This window comes from Phyllopteryx taeniolatus, chromosome 18, assembly GCF_024500385.1.
Source record: "Phyllopteryx taeniolatus isolate TA_2022b chromosome 18, UOR_Ptae_1.2, whole genome shotgun sequence".
Classification (NCBI taxonomy): domain Eukaryota; kingdom Metazoa; phylum Chordata; class Actinopteri; order Syngnathiformes; family Syngnathidae; genus Phyllopteryx; species Phyllopteryx taeniolatus.
The window spans coordinates 9778558-9791615 of record NC_084519.1 but is presented as its reverse complement, the minus strand read 5'-3'; the positions used below and the strand labels follow the sequence as shown (position 1 = coordinate 9791615).

At 40.4% G+C, this 13058-nt stretch overlaps 1 protein-coding gene across 3 annotated transcripts in view; it reads right to left on the bottom strand.

Moving 5' to 3' along the window:
- The window catches only part of sipa1l1 (signal-induced proliferation-associated 1 like 1), a 70794-nt gene that overhangs the window by 28430 nt on the left and 29306 nt on the right, over window positions 1-13058 (bottom strand). For all 3 annotated transcript variants that reach the window (XM_061754326.1, XM_061754324.1, XM_061754325.1), the window contains 5 exons: window positions 6550-8045; window positions 6235-6457; window positions 5552-5682; window positions 2444-2632; window positions 2039-2213 (listed from right to left, as the gene is read on the bottom strand). In XM_061754326.1, coding sequence (XP_061610310.1) covers window positions 2039-2213; window positions 2444-2632; window positions 5552-5682; window positions 6235-6457; window positions 6550-7938 — 2107 coding nt within the window. In that variant the 5' untranslated portion in view covers window positions 7939-8045. The remainder of the gene's footprint in view (window positions 1-2038; window positions 2214-2443; window positions 2633-5551; window positions 5683-6234; window positions 6458-6549; window positions 8046-13058) is intronic.

The window sequence follows — 13058 nt, the reverse complement described above, 5'->3', positions numbered from 1 at the left end:
CAGGCACTTTTCTCCCTTGTTTCAAGTTGCTAGTCTGTATAAAACCGGATTTACACTGAAGGTCTAAGTGGCCAATTCCGATTTAATGCCTAATCCAACTGTGCAACTGTGTACGCATTTAGGAACACATGAAACAACCCGCACGCGCAGATGGTTGTATTTTAATGAGCCGATCCGTCTGTTTATACTGAAGATCCATTGTGACATATTCAAAGGATTTTTATTCACATTTAGAGGACGTCTGACTCTAATCTGAGGATATCTGACTTCCTGCGTTTTCTTTTGTTTTTTGCTGCCACGATGCATACCTGAATGGTGCCATTTGAGAGCAAAAATTAGCAACTGTGTCACTTGAATCATATCGGCCTAAATTGCAGAAAAGAAGGGGCGAGGGGAATAAGTCAGCCTGGCAATTTAAAAGGTGTGGACATTTGCTGCAACAATTCTGCGGTCTATATGTAGACCCTTTTAAACTCCCTTGCCGGCAAATTGGTGCATCAGAGATGTGATAGAAGAGCCAGCGTTTATATGCCTGTCCCTTTACAAACATCTTATCCAAGCAGGACATTTACGTACGTCTCCATAGTGCAAGTTCACACATCCTTTGCAGCTTTGTAAATTCAGACAAGATGCGTGGCGATGTAAGTACGAGTATCTAGGACAGTGACAATTGCGTTCAACATTAATGTGTGGGCTGTGTGTCTCTCGTGTGTTACAATTCACACTCTGGTTGCGGCCCCTTCTATACGGGCAGCATTCTCCCTCTGTTAATACGTCATAAGACAGACCTCAATCCCCCATCCCACCTTACGCACAGGACAGTAAGCTGGAAAAGGATGTTAAAGGGGCTCACTCGTATAAGACGCTATGGCTTTAACAAAATAGCAAATTGAACGGAGAGCAATGTCTGGTGACTGACATAAAATGTTCAGGGGAGGGGTGAAAAGTCAAACGCTAACATATATCATTATATCTCAGGCAAAAAGTGCTATTTTCCAGAAAAAACACCATTTTAGCGATAAACATAGTTGTTGTTGTGTCTTTGAAGTGCACTCTGCACCCAGTCAGAGGACCACTTATTCATCCAGGTACAGCGACATGGCAGATGTGTGTCGTGAACAACACCAATTATTGATGACGTACTTATTTTTAGGAGAGAAATGCTCTCTGAGTACGAGAGGATAGCAGTGTTTGAACGTATTCCCACACCTTGAGCGTGGCAGCTATATTGAGAACCATACTTTTGTCTAAATTGTTTAAATGTTTAACATTATAGGACCTACTCATTGATAACTTTGATTGTTTATACGGATTCTATGTTTCAGATACTGTATTTGTTTTCATGGGAAATTGACAAAGTGTGAATATTCTATATTGTACTTGTAACAGCAACGATCCATTTTCTTTTCCAAGTTATTATGGTCGCTGGTGAGCTAGAGCCTCTCTCAACTTTGGCGAGAGGCGGGGTACACCCTCGACTTGTCGCCAGCACATCACAGAGCTTGTAACCCAATGACTGGAATGAAAAATATCAATTCTATACAGTGGAACCATGAATTTGAGATTGTGCAGTTCATATTTGGGCCAAACTTTTCAGGAAACGTGTATCTAAAGATACACAGAGTTTAAGCCCTCAAGAGTCTTTTTCTTTGGCTTTTGGTGACATGTATTCTAAGAAAAAGAATCAACTTAAACTAGTATGTTAAGAGATGACCAACATGGGAAGAGAAGAATAAACACCGCAAGTTGGATGACGACGGATCCCATTCAAAGACTCCAGCTTCACCAAACGTGTTATTTATTATCAAAGTTGAGAGTATTTGTTTTCTGTTTTGTTTTGTTTTTACGTTTCAAACTGGTTTGACACCTGAGACTCACAGCCCACGCCCCTTTGTATGTAAACTAAATATCGCTGCTAAGTTTGTCACAAATTGGTATCTGAAAGAGACAAGTGAATCAATTACGCCACTACTTTTACACCACTTCAATTTACCAGTAATGCAGTGTGAAAGTGGATTTTTGCATTATAGGTACATACTTTTGGCATCCAGCTGGGCCCGGTACTTGGAAAAGCCTTTGAGTCGAACCCTCTCCCCAAGAAGATGGAGAAACTCCTCCAGTGCTAGACCAGCTGATTCGTTGTTATACATTTCTTCTTCGCTGCTCTGGCCTGCCATGCAGTACATCACTCCCACTTTCCGCTGGAAACTCAGCTGTCGGGAAGAATACAATACACATCTTGCATCGTGCTGCAGCGATTAAGGTGGCATTTACGAGAAAATTAAATGTGTCGACATGACATTTTCAGGCTTCGACTTGAAATGATAGCATCATCATTGACTGCCAATATGTGAGGAAGTTCATCCATGAACAGAGTTAGGGTAATTATTTGAAATGTACTGAGGCATGAAAAGAACGCAAAGGCAGTGGTATTTGTCCTTACCCCCTGCTCATCCAGCTTCATCAATTGCTCAGTGACCTTGGGAGTGTTAAGTGCCAGACGCAGGCAGTGAACATTCAGCTCTGGCACCAGGTACTCAAGCACCTCTTTGAGGGGCAGGCCTCTTGCCAAACCATGTTTCGATGTGGAAGGTACTGCATCCTCTAAGATGGAACCACGCAGGGTGTTTAACTAGACAACAAATCAGGAAGAAAAAAAACAAAGCAAACCCTATTTTAGAAGCAAGATTACAATTATTCACAAGTACACTATATAGACAAATGTGGCAGGTTTTAAAAAAATAAATAAATAAAAAAAGGTTCCACCCTACTGGGGAACCAAAATTCTGTAGTGCCTGTCTACAATTCCAGTTCTTCTTAAAGGCACACCTTTAAGAAAAACTGGAATTGGACACTGACACACTCCAGAATCTTGTCATGTGCCAGTTATCCAATCGTGCGTTTATGAACTTTGGTTCTATTGAACAAATTGTTTCAACAAAGTTAGCAACCTAAAATTTCAAAAATGTATAGGAAGGTTTTGGTATTGAAGTTCAGCAGGAACTAAAGGGACTTCTTCCCTGATTCTATTTTTACTTTTTATTAATTTAGAGATGTACACCCAAGGTCAGGAGACTTCGAAAATGAACCTATTGACATTTCCTTGAGCAAGACACTGGAGCCTCCACTATGGCCACAGTTTTTCAATGTGCATGAATGAGTGTATGTCATTGGGCGTAAAAGGCTTGAACGACGCTGTACAAAAGCAGCCCTTTTCAAAGACGTTTCTAGCGTTAACGTAATTTCTCGTGTATGATTTTCCCCCCAGTAAATTGTCAAAAGTCAATAGTGCGCATTATACATAGGTATAGGGGCAAATGGAAAAAGGTTTCACATTTTATAAATGTATGCCGCCATCTAGTGGTTAAGAAAAAGCTGTACACTTTCATGCCAAAAGGCCACCGCCACCTAGTGGTTATAAAAAAAGTACAGTTGTGCACATAAGTTTACATACCCTGGCAGAATTTGTGAAATTGTTTTTTTTTGGGGTTTTTTTGACTGATGACTGAACAACAACCATCATTCATTTCTTCATGGTTATGTTTTGTTTAATGATAATGCTTTTCTGAAATGTTTGACCGTTTAATTTGAATACCATTAAAATAAAATTAAATGTTTCGTCTGGTCCTTCATGTTTTCTTTAAAGAATTGTACCCATCTTACAAATTCTGCCTGGGTATCAACCATATGAGCACAACTGTGTTTTTTTCTAATTTACTAAATAAAAGTAGGGCTGTGAATTTCAAAATAAGAGCAAGTAAATTAAAAAAAGGATTACATGTTCAAATAAAGTGCTTAACTTCAGAATAATTATCCATCCATCCATTTTCTGAGCCGCTTCTCCTCACTAGGGTCGCGGGCGTGCTGGAGCCTATCCCAGCTGTCATCGGGCAGGAGGCGGGGTACACCCTGAACTGGTTGCCAGCCAATCGCAGGGCACATAGAAACAAACAACCATTCACACTCACAGTCATGCCTACGGGCAATTTAGAGTCTCCAATTCATGCATGTTTTTGGGATGTGGGAGAAAACCGGAGTGCCCGAAGAAAACCCACGCAGGCACGGGGAGAACATGCAAACTCCACACAGGCGGGGCCGGGGATTGAACCCGGGTCCTCAAAACTGTGAGGCTGACGCTCTAACCAGTCGGCCACCGTGCCGCCAGAATAATGATTTGAAAAAAAACTAACAAAATACAGATAATACTTCATGTGTTGATCATATGGGTAGAAGCAAAACCATGCATTGTAAAAATGCATTCTACGTATGTAGAAGGGTTTTCCAGAATTTTGAGGTCAACTTTGGGGGTGCGTATTATACATGGGTGCGACCAAATTACGGTAATTCTGTCAGTACTGAACAATGTTGGTTTTATCCGACGAAATCTGATTTTTGATGATCAAGGATTAGACATCTAGTTCTTTTAGGACTCAGGGTTGTCAAACTCAATTGCACAGAAGGCCAAAACTCAAAGCACACTTCAGGTCACGGGCCAAACAGTGTATCATTGGCACTTCACCTAGTGGCATTAAAAAAATTATGTGGCGTGTTAGGGAATTGGAGTATGAGTGTTTCCCAGCATGCTTTGCTATAGTTACAATTATCACATTTGCCTGTTATCAATGTCTCTTTTTATTTGCACTGGCCAAACCTCCTTTGGATATATTACACTTTAACAGAAAGATGGCAAAACAATACCCAAAAACAATAACTAAAGCAGAAAAACATTTTGTAACTTTGTGATGTGTCTTTGTCCATTTTGATATTTCTTTTCCCCCTACAGGTCCTATATTAGTGCCAATACTCCCTACCCTGAGTTAACAGGAGAAGCACTAACTAAAGTGAGGACAATACTTCACCTCAATGGACACAGGGGCCATCTCTCTTCAACACTGATGCATTCTACTCACTCCCACACAGACACAACTATATCTATACCTACCCAGCTCCCAGTACTGAAAATAGCAATAAGAGAGACAAGAGTGAGGCAACAAGAGACAAGAAAATGGAAGAAAACATGCATGCATGGATCATGCATCATCCCTGGAGACTCGTAAGGCTATTAGTCAGAGCGAGCTTCAAAATGAAAGCAAGGCTTTCTCCTTTTCTACACAAATACGTTTGGCACTATTTTTGTCTTGTTTAGCTGTGAAATGGCACAGCTCAGTCCTTCACAGATGAAGGCTGAGGAAAATGGTAGGTGGGTGTTGTTCGCAGGGAAAGGGGACAAGATCTCTGGCATCTAGTATTCGTCTATAGGAGAGCATCATCTCCTGGTGCAAGCCACGGCTATCAAACATATAGGAACATCTATTAATATGAGGTAGCCTCAGGTAATAGAAACCGTTTGGATCTAGGGTATTGAGGAATGCATGGTAGACAACCCAAGTGTGACAGCAGGTTTCTCGACGCACAGCCAGATTAACTCACGTTAGCTTCTCATAGATATTGTGTGTGGTAAATACTTTTCAACAAAAGATTGTACATATTGGTCCATAGATTAGAGAAGAATAAAATAAAGTGTGAAAATGTTACCAGTGTCGCCATTTACCTCACTCGTTCTAAAAATGACCCTGTAGTTGTACTGCTGACCATGCTCCTTGTGTTCCTCCAGCTTCTCCCTCCTGAGACTTACTGCCACAGGGCCTAAGTTCTCGTCCAACCCGAGGTAGTTCCAGTGTTCTAGGGAAGACGGGAGGAACATAAATAAATAGTGATTTAGAAAAGGTTTACATTAAATGGAACCTTGAGAAGAGTAAGAGACAAGTGGAGCAAGAAGACAAACAAAGGAAAGCCTTTGCATATTTTATTCTTAAAAAGGAGGCAAAAAATTAATTACCAAACATGTACTGCTGCTCAATAAATGTTTGATAATATTCATTTTCTGTCAACAACTAATTTACTAATCATCTCTTGTACCAACACATGCAAGAGACTTTTATTCGCATACACTGCACAGTGTATTCACATTGCCCAAAAAAAAAACGAGCTGTTTTGTTCACCCCATTTTACTACAGCCGACTAGTTTCTCTTTTGAAATGTGACTGTGGGGCAAAGTTTTTGACGGTTGTAAAAATCTCACTGCGCATCCACAGCAATCACGGTCTGTCACGTTTGCCCATCTCGTCCCCATAACCATCCCGTTTTGTCCACAGTGGCCTGAAGCGGTGCTCTTGTGTCCGCCGGGATCATAATGTAAATGTAGGCTAAACTAAGTTAAGATATTTTGCTTACCTCGGAGGTAAAAGTACTTTCGATAGTAATAGGCTCCGAGGTCAACATGTTCCACGATATATCTTTTGGACCGGTCGGCATGTTGACTTGGGCCATCTTTTGTGGCCTCCAGGACTGCTACACCTGCATTGGTAAAATGACTTGTGAGGGTAGCCTCTAATGGTCCTTCTTCTGGACTACCAGTAGAATTGCTTGAGCTCCCACCGCTGCCAATGCTGCCCTGCTAAAAAGTGTCAAGACAAAGCAGTATGAAGCTCCCTCAACCATATTGTCACACACATCTTTCAGATAATCAGAAACTTGCACCGAGCTTACCTGTTTAGCTGGAGCGACGTTTCTCTCACCTTCTCCACCAATCTCATTCCTGAAACATGGGCAGCTGAGCACAAGATCGTTGCTCTTGTCGTCGCCTGGGTCCAAGGCCGGGTTGGCCCCATGTCCTCCTATCCCCTCCTTGCTCAGCTCCTCTTGTGAGCCACAGGGTGATACATACACTACACTTTGACTTGAGGAGAGGGATGATGTGGCCGAAGCAGAAGCAGCAGCAGCAGCTGAGGCACCCGTAGTGGTGTTCTTGCGTTTGGCTCCTGACTGCCGGCTTTGGATGGCCTCATTGAGGTCAAAGAGTAATGAGTTGATATCAAAATGGGCAAAGCCTTTTTGGCACATCCAAGGTTTAGGAGGCGGTAAACTCTCATCTCCTTTTCCTCCATCCTCAGCATCTGACCCAGCTCTTGAAGCGTCACCTTCTACCTTCACACTGCGCAACTTACGGAATATTGACTCTCCGCCTGTCTCCGACTTTGACCTTCTTTTCAAGTGCTTCTCTCGTTCTTTAAGACGACTGGCAGGACTACCCCTAGCTGGTCCCAAGGAGCCATCGGGCAAATCCAGGGCAGTTTGTTTCACAGGTGCGACAGTAAGCAGCTCTGTCAACCTTTCTGGTGCAGGACTTCGTTGATCAGGGGCCTCAGAAGACTGATATCCTTTAAGCATGTCAAAAAAACTCTCCCCTGAGACCCCATGTTTATCTATGGATGAAGTGCTGCCGTACTCTCGGTGCATGGGAGTCCACCCGGAGAAAGACCAGCCCTCATTACCATCCACGTCCAGTTCACTAATTGTTATATCACTGTTACTCCGCTGTCGGATGCGTCTCATACTCTTACGAGGCGACCCAAGATAGCCATCGGGTGACAAAAAACGGTTGTCCTTTCCCTTCATTTGCATCTTGTTCTTCAGTGTGTTCTGGATATTGCGGAGCATGGACGAGTCCTGGGGGCTGATTAGGTGCCCCAGCTTGGCCGACAAATTGCTGTGGGCTGTGACGGCTGAGACCCCTCCTCCACTACCACTGCCACCGCCACCGCCGCTTCCCACAAGTCTTTCTCGATCTCCACTTCCTGATCCAGAAGAGCTAGTGGTGGTGGAGCTGGGTGAGTCGGTTTCCACTGTGATATGCCATACAGCTCCTCCTCCCCCGTCTTTTCTAGGGGGCCAGTCAGCCACTCGAGCTCGAACTCCCATCTTAGGGACTCCGGGGTTGGTGCCAGTGGTGGAGGAGGAAGAAATGTGTGCGCTCTCACTACGGGGCGGTGGTGCCCCTCCATTGGGCAAACGCAAACGGCGAGTATAGAACTCATCAGTAGCTGGCACTGAGCCTCCAACAGAACGCTCTGTCTGGGAACGCTTGAGACTGGTCATTATGACGATGGGGTTAAGGGGATGGGAGTGTAGAGGAGCAACTGAGGTTAGATGGGCTTTAACATAATGTCCACAGATGTGATGAGGCCTTAAAGATACATTTGGTTCTGGAAAAAAAGAAAGAGGGAGAGAAGAGAAAGAAACCCTTTAGTTTCTTTAAAAAGGCTTTGATACAATCAGCCATTCAAAAGCTACAAAAAAATGTTTATTTGATCAATATTATATATAATATCCATTCATTTTCAACACCGGTTATCCTGGTTAGGGTTGCGGGGCCTACCCCAGCTGACTTTGGGCGAAAGGCGGACTACACTGAACTCGTCGCCAGTCAGTCGCAGGGCACATATAGGCACGGACAACCATACGCACTCACATTCACACCGTCATTGAGTGGAAACCGAACCCACGCTGCCTGCACCAAAGTCAGGCAAGTGTACCACTACACCATCAGTAACTTTTTATATATATATATATATATATATATATATATATATATAAAATATATATATAATATATATATATAAAATATATATATAATATATATATATAAAATATATATATAATATATATTTCATTATAATATATATATATATTATATATATATATATATATATATATATATATATATATATATATATATTATATTATATATATACAGAGAGAGAGAGAGAGAGAGATTATACTATTACTTTATGAAACATATCATTATAAAGTACAAGGTATCAAATGAGAATGTCTGTTCACAAAATAGGAGTGTACTAGACTACTTCTCTTCAACACAAAATATATCATAAAATATTGACTAACAACTTTCTGTGAATTTATTCTGTATTTCCACAGACCTTGCAATGAAAATACAGTTTCCCCCCATGGGCACCCATGAAGAAAAGGTTGGGTTTTCAAATTACAATTATACTACATTGTGTAGCGAAGGTATATAAAGCGGTACTTTCAAGTTTGACCCCAACCCACGGATTTACGTCTGTAACTTCAATTTGGTCGACTTTAAAAACTGCATTTCCCATTGCGACTACTACCACTGAAGTAATGCAAAACATAACACGTGTAAATATTCTACCTTCACCAGTGACAAGCATAAAGCAGCTAACCAACTGTCGTCAAACATTACAAACAGATGTGAATAAATATGACACCAGTCACAGATCCTGAATCATCTCATAAAAGTATTGTAACACACACAAAAGAATGCACATCCAAAAAGGTACTGGCTGACAGTCCGAGAACGCCTACGGCAACAGAACCAAAACAACAACCAAAATCAGCACTAAAAATTGTTTATCAGAACCTAGACTTTTGCTAATATACTGTACATGACTACTTGCGATCATATCTACAAAGGTACAGGAGTCTTTTCAGCGATTTATTTTTATTTTATTTTTTTTAAACTTTACGTACTTTGCTTTTTTACTTGACTGCAGTTTTTACACACTTCACAGGTTCCTAATGAAAAGAAAAACATTTGACTGAGCCAACACCAGAAGCAACAAATGTATATTGACAGTCTACAATATCAGAATCAGGCACAAGTACCTCCTCAAATTCTCCTTTAGAGTTGTTCAGAAGGGTGTAGTTCCAGAGGTTTAGCATCAAACAGTGTTTGAAGCTGGGAGCTAAAACCTCAAACGTAAGTACTTCCCACTTTCTGCCAGGTGTTGGTGAACGTATGGTGCCTGAGTGGGAGATGAGTTGTTGAACCATTTGATATGCTAAATAAGCCTTTTGGGTTAGAGCCGGAGATAATATGAATTCCAAAGACTTCAAATATATTTAAATCATCTCGTGTTTATCAGTCGACGTGAAATGTCATGTAATTATTTGGAGGCGTGCAATACACACAAAACAATATAAAGACTTGAAAATACATCAGTCTTGCAGTCGCAGTATCACAGTCTGTACTCTCCAAAACCCTATTAACGAGGGTTCGGTGATTCATCGATTTCATTGGTAAATCGTATTGTTGTTTTTTTTTTTTTTTTTTTTTTTATGTTCACATCGACCAACGTACTTGGCATGTTACCCGAGTGCTATATACTGTATGCTTGACTTTGTTTACATTATCAGGGACAAAGTTTAATTTAAAATGTCTTATTATATGTCTGCTTTCATGGAGGACTACATATTGTTGCGAGGCTAAAATTCATACGATCTGGATATTTAAGATGAACATGGTCTCTAAAAGGTTAATCATTTATCAAAATAGTTGATTAATTTTACGTAGAATTCGGTGTCGATTAATTGATTAATTGTTGCACCTCTAGTCTACAGCCATGCATTTCAGCATACAACAAATACACAATCTTCGTGAAATGAATAAATTATGTTGAGTGCTTGATTTTTTATTTTTTTTTAAGTACAAAGATCAATTTCCGACTTGACTGTCTTTTTCTGACATTATCAGATTACAATGATAGGTTTGTGTGGTTAGTATCTACTAGATACAGTGTTTATTCTGTGTTCAAATGCCAACTATTGCAGCAATGAGTTGATTTTAATGCTCAATGTACACCAGCATGATTATTGCAAGGCAAGCCAGGTTATTTTTGCATTTTGTGACAAATTACCTGGAATCACAAGTTATTCAGTAAAATAAATACACATCACAGAAACTAAACAATAGGAAGTGACAATTTTTGATTATGAAAGAACAAACGAAGACCGATACAACAAGAATGTGTCACAGAGTGTCGAGTGCATTTCTTTCATTCTGCTCAACCTCTGACAGTCATACACCTGATTCACTAATAAGAAATTCCCACAGTAGCTGGTGAGTCAATTTCAGTCTAGCCAAGTATTGTCTTCATCTCAGAGACTGTCGGTGAAATTTACCAACGAGAAGAGAGACAGGCTCTGACCCAGTCTGCATTATAATGAGCCAAAAAGAAGACATTAAGAAACCTTCTCGCTAGATGTCTATAGTGCAAATATGGCTATGACAAGATGACGCAAACTTTGACAGAAATTATAGCAGTGTAGGTGATAGTGAGAAATTATGACTCCCTTTGTTTCATGTGTATATACGTATATTAGGGCTGTATTAATGGCACGATTACGGCCAAAATAATAATCCTGATTATTTTGATCAATATTGTAATCACGATTATTAATCACAAGTATTCCTCATGTTGAAGCACTTTTCATATGCACCAGTGCCCGCATTTTTAACGTAAAAAATACGCCAATGATCAAGCTCATTTAATCGTGTCAGCCAAAATCACGATCACCATTAAAATTCTATTAATTGTGCATCCCTAATGTCTATACATGTCTGTCTTTTGTTGGTATACCAATTACTACAAGAGACTAAAAAGTAATGTGTTCTGTTTTAAAAGTAGCTCTGAGTGTATTTAATTTCAGTCAAACTCAACATATATGAAGTTGAAGAGTTGATGGTAGCTTTAAATTCACTCAAGAAATGTCTTTTTTTTAAAAAAATTTAATAAAAAAAAAAAAAGCAAACATTCCAACCACCTCATGTCAAATGGAAACACTGAGTTATGTCTTTAAAGCTAGAGCAACCTAAAAGCCACAAAGTGTTTCATCTCAGCTTGTCTGAACGTAGGGGAGGAAATAGAGGAAGATAAGGAATGGGGGCAAAAAATAAATCAAACATTATTCTCTTTGAAAACTGCAAAGTAGCAGACGACCCAACCCAAGCGATGGCGTTGCAGCTCAGAGCGTTTCAAAGTGAAAGTGTAATTGTGTGGAAAGATAAATGCGCTTTTTCTTTTCAGCTGCTTCCTGCACAGCTTAGATGTGTGACGTGGGGTCTGGTCTATATGGGTGACTGAAATCTAAAGAAGGGCCTTCTAGAGGCAGCTGTTGTCTTTCCTATCAAGTGTGAAATTGCAAAAGTACTGGTTCGTCTTGGCTTCCCATGTTTCACAGCGGGAAAAGATGGGTATTGACATTTGACAAAAGATGACATTCTTCAAAAGTTTGAATTTCAGGTGCATCTCATGGTGGAAAACGTGACGTCACAGATATCAAATTTGTTCGGACTTTGAAATGGAAATGGGTAACTGTCAATATCATGTAATTAAACATTCATGCATTTTTAAGCTACATTTTAATGTTTATAAGTTTAACTTCATAACTAATACATGTTAACCATTACTACAAAGATGATGCAACAATGAATCCTGTCACAGATGGCTCTGATTGAAGCGCCTTACTTTGAGCACATTAAAAATTTGCTAACCACTGTATAACATGAAAACAAGAACCCAAACACTGCTGTATTTTGACAGCTTTGAATGCACATCCACTGACTTATGTAACTGCTGATACAGTACGCGTTTTGACATATTTCCTGAAAAAACTCATTAAAACGTACGACTTTTTTGGGCATTTGACTTTAAAAGTACTACTGCATTTTGAACACTGTCCCATACTATAAAAAAAACAAGTAATGGTTTGCGTGATGTGCCCGTGTGTCACATATTGTATGCCAGTTGGAACTCCAAAAAATGTTTTAACAAATTTGGTCAACTCTAAATCCCAACTATTTTTGGGGCCTTCAAACGTCAAGGTACCATTGTCCAGCAACTATGGATGCAACGGTACTCAGGAGAAAAGGCCCTTATTGACCAAGGTTTTTCGGATTTGCAATTCATTTTGCATCGACACAATTTACAGGCCGTGTGTGTGTGTGTGTGTGTGTGTGTGTGTGTGCGCTTACACAGGCAGATGAAAGGCCCGCCCCCACAAAGTAACATCCATTCACTGTCGCGTGTTCACCCACTTGAAGTTGTAACTGTATCCATGTTGAAAGTGCAGCTCACGGAGGCGGTAAAAGGTAAAACATGTTCACTAGCACGAGCGGACTAGCGCAGGAGTTGGAAGACAAAAAGTAGCAGAAGCATCGGCTTCATTCAAAGTTGATATATTTTGGCTTTGCCACTGAATACGACGACGAGGGAGTAAAAACGGTGGACACAAATGTTACCGACGGCAAATTTTGATTTCAAAATGGCCCAAACATTTTCAGCATAAGCATCCTAATATTAAACCCTTTATGGGCACAGGGCCATCAAACGACTCAAAAAGGTAACAACAAGTGTTTTTTGAGAATGCTTTTGAACAGACCAACTGGGACACTT